Below are 17,465 nucleotides of genomic sequence, written 5' to 3' on the forward strand. Positions count from 1 at the left end.
AGGGAAGGCAGCTAGTCATCACCACCTACCGCCAACTCTTGAGCTACTCTTTTATCAACGAATAGTGGGATTGACTGTCATATTATAATGCCTCCATGGCTACTCTTTTACCAACAAATACCAGCTGAAATGATGAGCATGTTTGGTGAAATGGGGATTCGAACCCACAACTCTCAGATTACGAGTCAAATGCCTTAGCCTACATGGCCATGCCAGGCCAAAACACTGTAAACCTTTTTCTAAAATTATTACAGAATGATGTGAAATAAAGTACTAGCAGAATTTAAGTGCTAGTAGTTGTCAATCACAGTATTAATATCTCATTGAAAAATTTTAAGAAAAAGGGAACATTTTTTAAAGAAGGATGTTTTTTTTCTGTGGGAAGTAATACATGAATAAAGCATTCAGATTGTGCTTTTTAATCACTTGCAAATCATTGCATCAAAATGACTGAGGGTTGCCACAAACTTGTTGAAGGATAGGAACTGGGATTTTGAGGAATATATACTTGCAAGTAGTTTCATGCGAATCAACACCTGAATGCTAATTTGGCAAAGGCAATCACTATTAGTAATTACTAGCTAAAGAAGAGAAAGTGGTAATATATCATAATTAGAATACAAATGTCCAAACAGGTAAACTACACTTCTAGTATCTTGGAGTCGCAACTAAAAACAAATCTTTAAGACACAGTAAAATTATCACTAATGACTAATTTTTTTATTATTATTATTATTATTATTTTTTTTTTATAAGTTAACAATCCAAAATGTTGTTAAAGAAACTGTATAATAATTTGATTCAAATAATTTACACCAAAATGCATACCTTTCAACTAAGCCTGATCCATATATCTGCAGACTCTGCTGGTCAAAAGAGAAGTGGGAATTGTCTGTTGACGTATAGTTGTTTCCTCGAGTAGACTGGGTGGTATAACTAGGAGATATTTGTGGTTGAGGTGAAATAACTTGCTCACCACCAACAAATCCCCCCTGTGGGGTCCTTGGTGAATTCACGTGACCTGAACAGGAAAAGCTTGTTAAAATTAACATCTCTTGGAAATTACTCAAAATTCCCGATAAACTAAGCTGTGACCTACAATAAAATTGAAAGTGAAATATTACTACCAGAGTACAAAACACAGGAGTTGTTGGTTGTTTATTCTCTCAGAAACAAAAACAAGTTATTCAATAACCAAACTTTCATATACACAAAAGTTTAACCAATAAGAAGTAAAGTCTAAACTGACATGCACATCTGCATGATTAAGCCTGACCTTATTTAAATTGACATTAATAAATTAAACAATGCTTTAAAATAACACTACACAAGAACTCTCCATTATTAAAACCACGTTCAAAGTGAATTACATACACAATTTTATTTGAAATTACAGGATGAAACCAAACATCGCAACTAATATTTTAGCATCAACTACCACGCTCTCTTTAACCCTTATGATTTTATAGTTTTCTATGCATGTACATTAGTTCTATATTTACATGGAATCAGAAGTTGAACTGATTGAAAATACTTGGGGAGAAGATACAGCAGAGGTTTATGTTTTTACACTTTTTAATGCAATTACAGCCATTATCTGGAACCTACTGTTTGGAGAACTGTGTTTTTAACAGATAACATACAACAACTAAGTTAATCATGAAGTAACACTCTGGCTCATGAGATGTAATAAACAGAACTGAGAATCAAGATATCATATTCTAGTATTCTCTACTCTAAATCTAACAGGCAGATTTTCATTGCCCCAGACGACTGCTACTACCCCTTTTGCATATAACACAGACTTGTTTGCCTGAATGCTAATAGTTTTGGGTATTGGAGCTAAGTCAAATTTTATTTTACCAATTTCATTTTTTTCTTCAATTGACAATAATCTGTCCTGAGACAGAACTCTGCTGAATTATACCAAAAACAGGTCATCCTCTCACTTCAACCAAATCTGTCCTGAGACAGAACTCTGCTGAATTATACCAAACACAGGTCATCCTCTCATTTCAACCAAATCTGTCCTGAGACAGAACTCTGCTGAATTATACCAAACACAGGTCATCCTCTCATTTCAACCAAATCTGTCCTGAGACAGAACTCTGCTGAATTATACCAAAAACAGGTCATCCTCTCACTTCAACCAAATCTGTCCTGAGACAGAACTCTGCTGAATTATACCAAACACAGGTCATCCTCTCACTTCAACCAAATCTGTCCTGAGACAGAACTCTGCTGAATTATACCAAAAACAGGTCATCCTCTCACTTCAACCAAATCTGTCCTGAGACAGAACTCTGCTGAATTATACCAAAACAGGTCATCCTCTCACTTCAACCAAATCTGTCCTGAGACAGAACTCTGCTGAATTATACCAAAACAGGTCATCCTCTCACTTCAACCAAACAGGTCATCCTCTCACTTCAACCAAATCTGTCCTGAGACAGAACTCTGCTGAATTATACCAAAAACAGGTCATCCTCTCACTTCAACCAAATCTGTCCTGAGACAGAACTCTGCTGAATTATACCAAAAACAGGTCATCCTCTCACTTCAACCAAATCTGTCCTGAGACAGAACTCTGCTGAATTATACCAAAAACAGGTCATCCTCTCACTTCAACCAAATCTGTCCTGAGACAGAACTCTGCTGAATTATACCAACAGGTCATCAGGTCTCTCACTTCAACCAAATCTGTCCTGAGACAGAACTCTGCTGAATTATACCAAACACAGGTCATCCTCTCACTTCAACCAAATCTGTCCTGAGACAGAACTCTGCTGAATCCTCTCACTTATACCAAACCAAAAACAGGTCATCCTCTCACTTCAACCAAATCTGTCCTGAGACAGAACTCTGCTGAATTATACCAAACACAGGTCATCCTCTCACTTCAACCAAGCACTTTGACAAATGTCTATTCACTAATTATAACAAATAAAACAATTAGTAATCTCTTTGTTCTATTCAGTCCTGAACATAGGTTCTCTAACTTGTATTATTCATGAATAAACAAGTACCTGCAATTTACTAACTGAACCCCACCCTTGCAAACCAAACTAATTAAGAAAATGACTCATAATTAGCATAAGATGCTCACATTGATACCAATAACCACTTATCAGTTGGTAAAGCCTAACTGATCAACATGAACATGATTTTATAACTAATTGCTACTAACATTTTTTTTCTTTGCATATCAAAATAGTTCTTCCTTGTCCTGTTTTACCTTTTACTCTAAAAACCACAGATGTGTTTTTGTTTTTCAAATTAATTTCTTATATAGCATTAGTAACATACTATTAATATTTCCTCTTCAATGCAGTAAATAATTACAAAGAATATATTTCAAGAGAACTCACCAGGTAAAGAAACTGTCCTTTGTAGCCTTTGTTGTTTTTTCTGTGCTTGTGAAGCCTGTTGATAAAGATGACCAGGTGAATGTGGCCTGAACTGACCATCTGTCTGGCTCGGAAGGGGAGAGTTTCCCTGATTGGCAACAGAGTTTGGACTTGGCATGGAACGAACTTGTAATTGTCGTTGAGCTTGTGAAACAAACCTACTTTGATTCATAAGTGAGTTCTGTGAAACGATAAATAAATGGAAATTAAACTATGGACCCATTACATTTGAAAAAAACAAACAAAAAATTCTATATCATAAAGGCCATTTCAACCACACACACACATCTAGAGTTGCTTATTATGTACCAGTTTTGTTAAATATTAACCAAAGAAAACAATCTTCAAGAAACTAGTTTTGGAATATACCCAAACAAAATAAGATGGTTAAGACAAATTGAACAGAAGATATCATCCCATTTCAAGATCTACAGACCTATTACAGCTTCTGCTCAAGAAATATAACATTTTTCATGCTTTGCTATTCTTTAAAATTTTGAAATTCATTTAGGACAACCACAAACTTTATTTAATCAGAATAATGTTTTATAACAACTGATTTAATCAAATGTTCACATGGAATTTACCACTCACAAACTAAAATACACACACTGGATTACTATTAATTTTACAACCTTGTTTTTTGTAAATGAAGAAATGTACCATTTAAAAACAACAACAACTAAAAGTAAAGATACAGATATTATACCTGTGACAACTGATCATTCAGAATGGGGTTTTGTTGTTGTACAGAATCTGTAGTTGTGGTACTTGGAGCAGCTCTTTGGTTCCACTGAGATTGTGGTGACAGCACTTGAAGGAGAGGGGACAGAGGTCCTACTCCTGTAACTGGTACTGGAGAAGAAGGATAAGAGGGTATTCTTTGCTGGTTATAGCTGTTGCTTACAGGTGGGCTTGGACTGGGGAAGGACTGCTGTGAAAGTGATGAGTATGGACACTGCTGACCAGGGTGCTGACTTGGAGACACTTGTGACTGACTGGTCTGACCTAATAATGTGACATTGTACCTGGGCGACAGCTGTGGTTCAGGGACCCCACTGAAATGCTGGAAATTAAATAAATATTGTAAGCAATGAACATAACCTGTATACCATCAACATGCAGAATCTGACACATGCACACACAAAGTGAAACCAAAAGTCCCAATTTGTATTGTTACTGTGATAGGGAATCAATAGTTCCAACCTGTATTATTATTGTGAAATAAGTGTGCAACATAGAAAATCTGCTAACATAGGTATTTAGGCATATTAAGATCCATTTGTTACTTGACATGAAGTCATGTTATAAAGGTAAAATTAAGATTAATCATGTCCTACATCTGAAACCATCACTCTGAGGTAAAACATGACTCAAACTATATCTAAATACCCTACATTGGCAGATTCCTGATATTTCAAACCTACTTTTGGCTCACCCTGTATATCACACATGTGTAATGCTTAGTAGTCATAATTCCATAAGACCCATCTTCCACCAAGACAAACAAAGTACGACTTAGCTTATCAAATATGTATTGTGTCAAGTTACCTACTGATCATAAAATATTTGTTAATTATACTAAAAACAATGTTGTGAGAAGTTCACCAGTTGTTTTAAACAATTTCTGTCTCCATTGCTAAGCTTCCAATGAGGGAGAGGTCATTTGTAGTGAAGTAATTCTGAACTCAGTAAAACTACCAAAATCTAAAAGTTTGTTAGTAGTTATGTCTTACAAAGTATGACTTATAATAAAGATTGTTGCAACATAAATGTCACTTGAGTAAGTTCTCAAATTAAAAATCTTGGTCACATTTTTTTTTATCCCATGTTCACAAGCTGAGGATCAAAGTGAACACTATCATCTTTGACAAAGTGTATTCAATATGATTTATGTATTTGATTTCAGAGTTATCAACTATTCATTTTACCTTATGTTTCTGATTTAGTGACAGTTTGTAATGGAGGAAAGTAGGCAGCAGATAAGATACACATGGCTACCATAAAATTTGTAAATACAATTTCAAAAGTTCATGAGTAATGCAAGTAGAATAAGAAAGCTGCACGATGGACAAAGTTATTTTTATCTTTCACACGAACACTACCTTGCACTTAAAACTGTCAAAGTCTAGGTTGGACTGACATCATAAATTCACAGATATATCTCAAGTATATGTACTTTTGTAGCATATATCTGTTTTTGTTACACCTTGTAAGTTTGAACTCGTAGTCAATATTCCTTCTCCAAGATAAGAAACTGTGTTTATAATCCAAAGGCAATGTAATTTATAAATGTGCAAATAAGAATCATTATTAAGAGCCAAAGCATATTGTAAAACATTTACGAATCATAAAATTCCGAGTTATACCTGTATATTACAGCCATATTCATACAAGTATGCTTTTTTTTTTTTTTAATTATTTACAACCTCCTATTGGTTAGAACTGAATTCAGTCAATATTTTTGAACTTCTAAATCAGTGTTATTCTACAACTAACTATAGAAAGTAACTTTTATGACAATCATCAGAACATTTTAATACCTGAAGTGTAACATTAGGAGCAACAGTGTTGTTAAACAAATCTGTCATACTTTCAGTGAAAACTGGAGTTGATGCTGGGGTAAGGGGTTCAGTTATGGGCTGTCGAGACTGTACAACCTGCTGTTGTCCTTGTAGACGTTTCTGATGATGAAGCATCTTCTGTCGACGTTCTAAGAGTTTGTAGTAAACCTGTTTTGTACAGAAACACGAGACAGAGAAATTTGTTCTTAAAATGTACGCTCGTTGACTGAATAACTAGTATGTAAGCATTTACTTTCACGTAGCATGATAAAACTACTGTTTTTAATGAATAACATAGATTATTTATCTATCATTTAAAATGCCAGGAAGAATACATTATTTACTTGTCTTCAAGGACAAACCTCTATTCAGCTATGAATACAATATACAAAAGGATGGACAGTTGCTTATTACTAAAATGGAAACTAGAGTGAATTCCATATCAACAAATGTAACTAGTAAAAACAAAAAGTAAATAATTAATTCTTTATTCAAATACTTATTTTTTTGTCTATCATTATAATATTCAGATTTAATCTAAAATACCTCTGGTGATATGTTAGAAGTTATCCCTCCTCCAGAATTAGGGTGCTGGGTACCTCCAAGTCTCTGGAAATTTCTTAAGGCAACACTGTGCTGAAGACCAACATCTCCAGGACTTTGAAGTTGCACCCTATGTCCAGGTTGGGCTCCATTTGGTGAAAGTGACACAGATACTGATGGGTAGCTGTTTGTGGAAGAAAATCTGACAACAGGAGTACGAAGAGCAACAGGTGTTTGGGGGTGCAAGGAAGACTTTAGAGAAAGAGAGGTGTTTGTGCTACTGCTGCTACTAGTCGAGATCTCGTAACTCATCAACTGTTGCCGAATGGCATTAATGGCAAGTTTTTCGTGCACATCTTGGACTGTGTTCACTGTTTGATTATTAGGAGGCAATCCTCCAGAGGCAGAGGACCCTGGCGGTTGTTCAAACACTTCATCCAGGATTTTTCTTATCATGCTATCATCTATTGGTGTTGATTCCATCTCCTGTTGCATACTCCAAACCTAAGCAAAGTTCAACTTTCATTCTTACAATAAAGTCTAAGATTAATAAATCAGTTTACAGAATATTATGTTTTCAAAGTCAAGTAAGTGCTTACTTTAATTGTAGATAATTTATTGCATGTTTCACGTTAATAGTCATCCAATTATTAAATATTTAAACAAGACTTTTATAGGTGACACACAAACACACATATAGGAAATTAAACTGATTTTTCTTACAAAAATACTGCTGTTTATTATTAACAGTTGTTTTTTGCCAAATAAGGTACATTCTTGAGATACACATTTCACAAAAAGAATTACACAGACTAAAACCTAGTTTATAATGCCATAACACTGCTTGTTGAAATATAATTTTCAATAAAACTTTACACAAGATACATCAATTTTACACACACCAAAATGCATGCAGTTTGTTTTTCAATAACCTGAACTATAATAAAGAGAAATAAATTCTTTTCATTTATTAAAATGGAAAACTGTTGTACTGTTAGCAATACTATTATAAACTGATTTATGATTACACACATTTTTTCAAATTTTTTGTTATGGGACTAAAATTGGCTTATCATTCACAGGACAGTAATTAATTCACAATTCTGAGGAACTGTACTAAATGTAGACGGTTTTTTTCTCAACACTGTATTACCAACAGAAAGAATGACCAGAAATCACGACTTGAAGTAATTGTGATTTTACATTTAAAACACAATTACTTGTACAATACACTGCATGATGCAAATTAACTTTAGAACAGCCAATATCAGACATAACCCAAGAACACACACACACATGTACCTCATCCAGTATCTGTGATAACATGGGATCTGATGTTTGGCTTTGAGTCGTCAACCCAACTACAGAATCAAAGGATCCTACATCTCCCAGCATGTCTGAAAGGGTGATGGTTTTTGCAGGCTGTTGAACCTGGTGGTTTGATAGTTGAAAGTGACTGTATGTGTTCTGTCCTAACTGGCTAGAGCTGGTTACGGTTGCAGATGCAGCTGTCAATCGAGAACCATCAGAGCTGTTCAGTATGGAACTGAGAAAACCCTGGTTGTGGTGATGAGGTGGAATTCCACGTTGAGGAGGTTGAGTAATCTGTCCAGAAGGGAGATTCAAGGTGGTCGCAGACTGGTGACCAAGAGTAACACGTCCCCGAGAATCTGCAGTGACTACATCTTGATGGAGCAGGGAGTGACTTGTGGAGGTGACATGAACAGTATTCTGATGTGTTGAGCTGCTAGAACAAGAACACGTAACGACCACACATGGTGTCTGAATTAGCTTCTTCTCGAGATTTTTAGGCAGTCGGTCTTGTGGGAGCTGAGACATGATGGAATTTGCAATGGTGGTAGGGACAGATGGCTCTGTTTTAGGTGTCTGAGCCAGCATGGAAGCCAACATAGGATTCTGACCAGCCAGTCGTGGCTAAAGATATAAAAAGCTAAATAAATCAAAAGGATATAAAGAGTTTCAACTTAAATTTTAAAACTAAAACTGTTCTTAGATGGAGGTTCAGTAAAATTTCAATACCTTTTTTAAAGTTTTTCCATAAGAAATTCACTCTAAAAACTGTAGCAAGAAATGCAAGTACAAGACCACAAAAAACAACTATTACAACTTTCACATCTTTACTTCTGGTTTCAGTTTTGTTAAAAAGACATGCATCTAAAGTTACAGAATTTCCTGTTTTGTGTAATAATGAAACCAAATTTCAAATAACCAGTGAAAAAACAAACAATAACAACACCACCACCAAGAGCAAACATTCAAGATCAGGATATAAATACCAACTATAAACTAGAGAGACACTCAGCAGACCTCTGCTACACAGCATTGATAATACTTGACCCTCAAAATGTACAAAAATGTGCCTGAACGTTACTGGTAAGAAATGGACAAGGACGGAACCATTTTTCACAGAACAACGAGGAATAACATTATACACGTCCACCAAGTTTCATCAAAATTTAATCATTTTTAACTCACTTACAAAGCACAAATACTGTGAAAAATCAGCTTCCATGTTAACAGATAAGGATTTTTCATTTTCGTGGCCTTAACTTTTGACCCTTCAAAAACTAATTACTTCTAAGCTGGGGCACAGTCCAAATGTATATCAACTATCATCCAAATCCATTCACCAATTTTTGAAAAATTTTGCTGATAAATGCACAAATATACAAACAAAGGGTTAAAAACAAATTACAAAATACAGTTTAATACTACATTACAATATTGAACTAATGTTTGTGCAAATGAAATTTTCTTTCGCTGACAGACTTATTCCAATGGTTACTATCAATATGCCGACAAAACAAGAAAGCATTTATAACTATTAACCCCATGAAATCATTAAAAGATTAAATCCCTAAAATGTTTGATACCTTAAAAGTTTCAAACAAACTTCAGTAAATGCATACTATAATTTTTTTTCTTTTTAAACTGGTAAATGGCATTTCAGTGTGTGACAAAACTCTTCTGTGGTAAGGTTCGTGCGAATCTTTGAGAATTTGTTAAAAGTGAATGCCCTTAGTACATTTTAGTTAACAAATAATAAATGCATACAAAACGTAGATTGAAAGTAATAAGAAAGCACTAAATCCTCAGAACAACCCCAAACTCTGAATAATGATTTTGTCTGTCTACCCTTAACCCAACTGTCTATGAAACATATAAAAAGAACTGCATAAATGTATGGCACACTTTCAATTAAACATATAAACAGAAGATTCTGATTTTTTTGAAAAATGATACAAAGGTTTAGCAAATTAATGTTTCAAAAAGTAAAGAAAGTGCACAACTAAAAAAAAATATATCGGAATTCAGAGAAATACAAGGAAAACAAGTATGATTCCAGTAATACTAGGATAAGTAGTAGGCATGTAATAAGGAAAACAAGTATGATTCCAGTAATACTAGAATAAGTAGTAGGCATGTAATAAGGAAAACAAGTATGATTCCAGTAATACTAGGATAAGTAGTAGGCATGCAATAAGGAAAACAAGTATGATTCCAGTAATACTAGGATAAGTAGTAGGCATGCAATAAGGAAAACAAGTATGATTCCAGTAATACTAGGATAAGTAGTAGGCATGCAATAAGGAAAACAAGTATGATTCCAGTAATACTAGGATAAGTAGTAGGCATGTAATCGAGCCTCAGTCACACAATATAAACACGCCAGTTTTGATAAACTCACGTGTTGAACAGCTGGTCGTTTTGATGGTGGATTAGAACCAGATTCGTCATCGTCATCAGATTTCCTCTTAAATATGGAGCCAAAAACATTACTGAGTGAGGTGGGAAATGAAGAATTTGATGTGGAACTGGAACTGAGAACTGCATTCTTAAATAGCTGGTCTGTAGAACTGGATTGCACATTATTTACACTAACAGAGTTCTCATTCTAAGGAGAGAAAAAACAAAACATTTCTATCTACTATACTTCACACAGGGGTGAAACCTGTTAATTAAATTAGATTTTTTATAAATTATTTTCATTAGTTTCCAACTAATTCTTAAAATATTTAACCAGTATTGCACACAGGAATCAGCACCAAACATCATAAAATACAAAAGGTAATGTTTTTGTATGCAAGTGCTACACATTTGGGCCCTTGCCTTAGTACATATTTACTATCAACAAAATTCTTAAATGCTTCAGTCTCAATTTTGTAAAACTTAGTCTAAACCCAGTTGACAGCAATACCAAATTTATGATTCTAATATAATATATATACCATATTTTGGTACATTCTAGGCAAGTGTTTTGATATATCACTTAAATCCTCAGGCAATTTTGGGCCTTGTGACACTTTATACCTACATCAATATGCCTTCTATTCTGGTACTGTATATAAGAACCTTACCCAAACAACGTAACCATATTTTTTCAATACTTACACCATCCCAGTTGCTAACACTAAATCTTACAAGAGAGGAATGGTAGGAGAATGTTAACAGAGTTAAATGTTATTGGAAATACACTTTTAACCTAGAAAGATGTTAATTTACCATCTGCTGACACTTACGGCTTGAATCCCATATTGAGAAAGTGAAGGGGCTGGTAAGGACAATATCTATACAGAAAGCTTCTGTACACAACAGAAGTATACCAAGACAAATAGCACATGAGTGGGGAAACTGCACTACATTCAGCACAGATATGCTCTTCACCTAGAACTTAGTTCCTGTATCAAAGGTGGACCAATATAAGAGTAATCAAGATAAAACAACCCCAACCAGACAGCCAAGGTTCCACAATTTAGGGATGGAATTAAGGAAAAACTAAGTTATCACCCCCATGGATGTTTTAACTCCTAATCTCAGTGTTGTGGGTTTAAATACCTGTCACAAACATGCTCGCCCTTTCAGCTGTTGGGGCATTATAATGCGAGGGTCAATCCCACTATTCATTGGTAAAAAAGGTTGCCCTAGAGTTGGTGGTAGGTGGCAATGACTAGCTGCCTTCCTTCTAGTCTTACACTTATAAATTAGGGACAGATAGCCCTTATGTAGCTTTGAGCAAAATTCAAAAACAAACAAATACAAAATACTTTATTTAATAAAATAATGTACCAAAGATCGTAGACTAATAACATGCAAAAAACAGTATTTCCCCTAACTCTCAACATTTTTTCAGATTTTCTACTTATGCTACAAGAGTTGTTACAAATTCCCAAGTTAGCTGTTGTTATTCTTGTGGAGTTTTTAAAAAAGAAATATTAACAAATCCTAAAAAAGAGGAAGTGACAGGTTGGTGTGGCAGGAGGGGTATGATTTTCTATTTGATAGCTCTGTAGCTAAAGAAAATTGAAGGCTATAAAACTTATGGTTTGTCTGAGCAATGAGTAAGTAATTTATATTTAATTTTGTACTTTTTGAAAGAGTAGTGGGTATAATCTGGATGATGACATGCTAATGTCACGTGTCACACTGGGAGAAAATTAGTATTTTTTTTTAAATACTGCCTTGTAAAATTAAAAACTTAACACTTGTATACCATTAAAATATAAATTGAAATTATTAGCTAAGACTGCTATACTAATTGGTATAACATAAATGTAGTTTAATAAAATATTGAACATAAGATATTTTGTGTCATATGCAGTAAAGGGTATTTAGGTCAAGAGGGTTAATATACAAAAAGATTTCAAAAACCTCAGATGTGGAATATGAAATTAATTTTAGCTCACTCCCGATATAATCATTAGTGTTTGTAAATTTTCTGATTTTTTTTTTTTTTTGTTCTGAGCATAATATGACACTTAGCATTCTGGAATATTCGTAACAATGTTGGAAAAAAAATTGTTCTTGTAACCTTATTAAAAATGTAGTTTTGTTTTCTTCAATTTTTAGCTATTCTCAACGTCTGCAATCACAGCATAATGTAATTGGTTGTACTTATCAACCGATCTTAAAATACACTAACCAAAAACTTGAGAATAAAACTGTACATGTTCTTTTATTTTAACTACAGAAGTCTGTATTATTACATCAGTTTTTTTCTTTTATGATAGGAAACACGCAGGTGAAATTTTACACTGATTAAACAAACAAGCTTTTACTTCAATAAGTATGTGTGAAGGATATAAAAATACAAAATTTTAGATATGTCTTTTCAAAATGTTACCTTTTCATGAGATTCTGCTTTAAGAAGCTGTTGAATTAGCATGGCTTGAGACCCTCGGCTACTACGATCATTCTCTACTTCACTGTTTAAGAGCTATAGATGAAAAGATAAAAGATTGTATTTTCATTTGGATAAAATAATGAAATTAAACACCTACAATGATTTAAATATATGAAATCAAATCTAATTTTGCTTACCATCAAATTCATAAATTTAAAATAGTAGTCTATTTTTATCATGATCCATACAGATACTTTTTAAAACCACTTGCAACTAACTCTGACTGTTAAAATACTGTAATATACAAGTTATGAATTTATCATAAAGTCTATTGTCAGTGGAGTCATTTTGTCCTGTCTATTAACAGACAAAACTTTAATATGTGAAATGAGTTTTAATATATTTGTATATATGAAGAACACACAGTTGTCTTTTTTCCCCCATATTTCCAAAGGTTGCTCAGTTGGTAAATCAGTCTAAATACAGTACCAGTTTATGATTACAGTAATTATGAAATCAAAATTCAACATTTTTTTTAAATTAACTAATTATATGTTTCATATAGAGATAACTTATTACTAAGATCACTTTCTGCAAAGATCAGTGCATCTACTTAACATCAAGAGTTCATATAATCAAGACACTAATTCCACATGCTTTTCAAAACCAACTGATAGATGTTTCAAAATCTTTGTCACATTAATTTCATTACTTAGTAGTTAATACTAGAGACACCTGGAACAATATACGTAATGTACCATCTCTTTTAGTAATCTAATTCATATACATAAACACAGGAATATTATAGTATATTACATTAAAATGGCTATGCTACAGATGAGCTGAAATATGTATTGTCATTTACAGTTTTGCTACAGTTCAAAAACTTTACCAAACCTGAAAAAAATAAAAAAATAAAAGATGGTAACAATTAAAACTACAATTTAAAAACTAAATCCACAAATCTTTTAATACATGCTTGAATCCCAAGTAACAAATAATTATTCTACTGAATAAATTCTAAAGAAAAAAAATAAATTATTCATTTTTTCTTCTATCTTTCCATGTAAGAATGTATAAATGTTCACCAGATATAGCTCTGCATCAATAAGATGAGGCAACAACCAGTGGAATTACAGGTTTGGCTGGCAAGACATCACAAATATTTTTATAATTATATTTCTTCCCATTTGTTTATAGAATAATTTATCCAACTGAGAAGATTTCAACTGCAGAACAGTTAACTTCAAGCAAAATATAATGTCACAAGCTTTTGTAAAGTATTATAGGTACGTACCTAATCTTCAAAACAAAGATGTGTAACAGGCAACAAAAAGTATGGATCATAAGTTTAAAAAACTGTGAGAACTAATATTTAAAAATATATAATTAATGGTCCTCTAACTTGCATTTGGTATTTTCACAAATTCATGTTAGTTTTCATCACAAATGTCATAATGTTAAAGTTATTGGTTTATAAACTCTTCACATCTGATATAACACACAAGATACAATCACTCAAACAACACCCAAAATTATATGATAAAATACCTATGACAATCATTTGAGCAAAGACCCCAAATTATTAAAAATGACAGGACAATAATTTCATAGCTAACTGAAATTTTGTAAAACCAACCTTTATCAACAAAGTGGCAGAAAAGTGTAGTCAAGGCAGTCAAACATTGTTAAGTTCCTTTTTGAGCCAATCAAAATCAAGATCATTCATGAAATAAGTTTGTGGCATATTTGTAGATTACATAATAAATATTGGTAAAAATCAGTCAGATTAGTAATTTCTAATGTATTGAAAAGCCAGGGTTTCAGTAACACAATATTCTAATAATAAAATGTTATGTTACAATACTAAGAGACAAAAGCATAACCTAATATTGTTCTTAGTCTATGCATTGAAAGTTTAAAATGAAATATATAAATAATAAAACTGGACACAGAAATCAAACTATTCTATCTCGATAAACACACTTCAGCTCTTTTGACCTCTCCTATTTTAAGAAACCAAGCATAACGTGACATGACACTCACTGGTTTTTACGAAGGTTAAATATGCTCTATGACAATCACTTAAGCAACACCCTGCCTTATGGTGTTCGAATTTGTTTTAAGTGGATTTTTAATTGTACATTTCAAACTTCCTAAGAGTTTCTAGAAAAACTTACTTCCATTCACTTGAAATAAGATAATATTTACAAAATATATTCAATAAATTAACTTAATTTGTTGAGAAGGGCAGCAGCTGTACAAGTCAATCAATAACCTATAGGCAGCAACTACATTGTCACGTAACATAATCTATCAATCAAAATCACAACTGAATCAACTAATGTAGCAAAAATAACCAAATAATCAAAATTAAATGTTCCAACAGCTGTTTTCTATTATTCCAACAATCAGTTAGTAAAAATTATAACAAATAATCATCTGATCAGAATTAGGGTTACCAATTATAACTATTTTTAATTATTTCAACTACCCAAGTAATTAAAATATTGTCGTCACATTTGTTGGTTCATTTCCATTTGACATCAACTTGATCATGCTCTCAAAACAAAGAATTAGATAAAAGTTTAGATTCATGAGCATTACTGTAGTGTTCAGAATGCAATTTCTAGAGAAAAAAGTTAATTACTCTATTATAAAATGATAAATACAAAATTTATTTTAAACTTACGTTGTATTGTAAATGTAATTTCCAAAAATAATCAAATTTCACAAATAAACTACAAACTGAAAAACTTCAGCATTGTAACTGCATGAAGAAAACATTAATTTAACAAGCACTTTATAAAATATCTGACAACATCTAAGGATTTAAAATCTAACTATAAACCAATGTTTTATAAAAGACAACTCACCTTTCTAAGCATGTTGTTGTTGTTTATATTCTTTTTAGAAAGCTCTTGACTTGTCTCACTTTTGGAATTGTCCATGTTTGTAAAAGGCATTCCAGTTTTACTACCACCACTAGAAAATCGTGATTTATTTGGACGTTCTTGCACAGAATCTTCGTTTTGGTTCAGGAGTTCTCGTAATATAACATTTTTTGATGCACTACTGGACCCATTATCACCTGTTGTTACAGATATTCCTTTCAATACCAAACCATTTTCAGACCCTGAAGAATGATTATTTTGGGAATTTCTCCCATCACTGAATAATTTGGTAAAAGGAGAATTAGCCCTAACCAAAGAGTCTGTTTGCTCAGAACCCTGAGTTAGTAAGTTTCTGAGTTTTGGGTTGGTTTTAATTGAAGTCTGGTGCTCAGAAAAGTTTGTCGACGACATATTACAATTATTAGACTTGGCATCTGATATAACACAAATTTCATTTTCCATTTTCCTTGGTCCTACAGACAAAGGAGTTGAAGGTGGACCCTGAAGATGACTGTATGAGTATGTGCTAAGCGTGATTGCTTGGCCAACCCCAGGTGATGTCATCTGTACAATTGGAGATTGTGTCACTGATGACATTTCAGTTGTGAAGGCACTGTTAGACACATGGACATGTTGGACTTTACCCAATGCCATCCTAACATTACTTCCACCACTGACACTAGAAGAAGGGTTGGGGATGTCGTTATCAATGTTCACCCGTTCCTTGTTGTTCCCTGTAGGTACTTCCCAGTCAGATGAAGAGAATACATCAAGACTAAGATCATACAAGCTAAATTCACGAGGGGCTAAATTCAGTGAGGTATGGCTAGAGTAGAGGGAATCGGAAGAAGGGTCACTAACTGCAGTAGCTGTGGTGGTACTGGAAGTATGAACACCAGTGCTCACACCGTTAGATGAAGTAGATCCTTCACTAACTGAAGAATTAGTTTTTCGTTGATTAACATCTGGTATATCAGCATCTCTGATGAAGAAATAAAAGTTCAATGAGATAAATATTACCCTCCTAAACTATTGTATATACGATATCTTAGAAAACATGGTGTGCAAAATATTGAGAAAATTTAACATAAATCAGTGTGTATATGAAACATTCCATACTGCTGACTCATTACAAGAAATAAAATGAAAATGCCAGTCTTTCAAAGGAATTCAAATTTTCTAGACTTTTATGTTATTAACAATGCCTGAATTATAACCCAAGTTTCTAGGACTTTTAATAACTTCGCAAGACTATGCGTTTGGTTTAGACGTTCTGTCTTACTGTTTTTAATACCTATTAATTACACTTTTAACTAATGATAACAGACACCTATATGATACCATGTCAGGTCTATATTATATCACACATTAGAAACATCAACAAAACTGCAAAACCAGAGTTACCTTTTCTTTGTTCTTGCTACTCATTTAAGCTAATCTTACTACTCACAAGACTACAAAAATTTATTTTTATTGAACTGAGTAATAACAGATACATTTCAAGTTTCAATACATCATTTTAAACATCTATACATTTGAATGACTGAGTAACTATTCTTGCAATGGCAGACTAAAGAAGTAAAGGTTTTCTTTTTCTTTCTATAATGACTTCATATTGTAATACAAAACCACATTCATTTATCCTAATTAGCTCTAAGTTCATAACAGTATACATCTATTTATAATTACATATTGTTTTAATACCCTTTGAACTATGTATAACTACTTGTAAATCACTCTGAGAATGTGCAGCTCACATTATGCTATTGGGTTACATTACTAGTACAAGCATCTCACATACTTGCCTTGTGAAACATTGTTATTATGATCTAATTTTAACTAACCTAAAAATTTTCTACTTTTACATTTTATTTGCTTTAAAATTATACATAAAGAATAAACATGAAATATAGAA

The 17,465-nt window shown here is 33.0% G+C and overlaps 1 protein-coding gene across 10 annotated transcripts in view; it reads right to left on the minus strand.

The window, feature by feature from the left end:
- LOC143239086 (uncharacterized) overlaps positions 1 to 17,465 on the minus strand; it is a 115,315-nt gene that overhangs the window by 13,615 nt on the left and 84,235 nt on the right. For 9 of the 10 annotated variants that reach the window (XM_076479891.1, XM_076479893.1, XM_076479889.1 and 6 more), the window contains 9 exons: positions 15,533 to 16,532; positions 12,657 to 12,749; positions 10,224 to 10,430; positions 7,817 to 8,449; positions 6,518 to 7,018; positions 5,951 to 6,139; positions 4,117 to 4,473; positions 3,369 to 3,588; positions 829 to 1,021 (listed from right to left, as the gene is read on the minus strand). In XM_076479891.1, coding sequence (XP_076336006.1) covers positions 829 to 1,021; positions 3,369 to 3,588; positions 4,117 to 4,473; positions 5,951 to 6,139; positions 6,518 to 7,018; positions 7,817 to 8,449; positions 10,224 to 10,430; positions 12,657 to 12,749; positions 15,533 to 16,532 — 3,393 coding nt within the window. Of the gene's footprint in view, positions 1 to 828; positions 1,036 to 3,368; positions 3,589 to 4,116; positions 4,474 to 5,950; positions 6,140 to 6,517; positions 7,019 to 7,816; positions 8,450 to 10,223; positions 10,431 to 12,656; positions 12,750 to 15,532; positions 16,533 to 17,465 lie in introns of those variants that run through there. The other variant, XM_076479898.1, reaches the window with a different exon arrangement.

This window comes from Tachypleus tridentatus, chromosome 13 (assembly GCF_004210375.1).
Source record: "Tachypleus tridentatus isolate NWPU-2018 chromosome 13, ASM421037v1, whole genome shotgun sequence".
Classification (NCBI taxonomy): domain Eukaryota; kingdom Metazoa; phylum Arthropoda; class Merostomata; order Xiphosura; family Limulidae; genus Tachypleus; species Tachypleus tridentatus.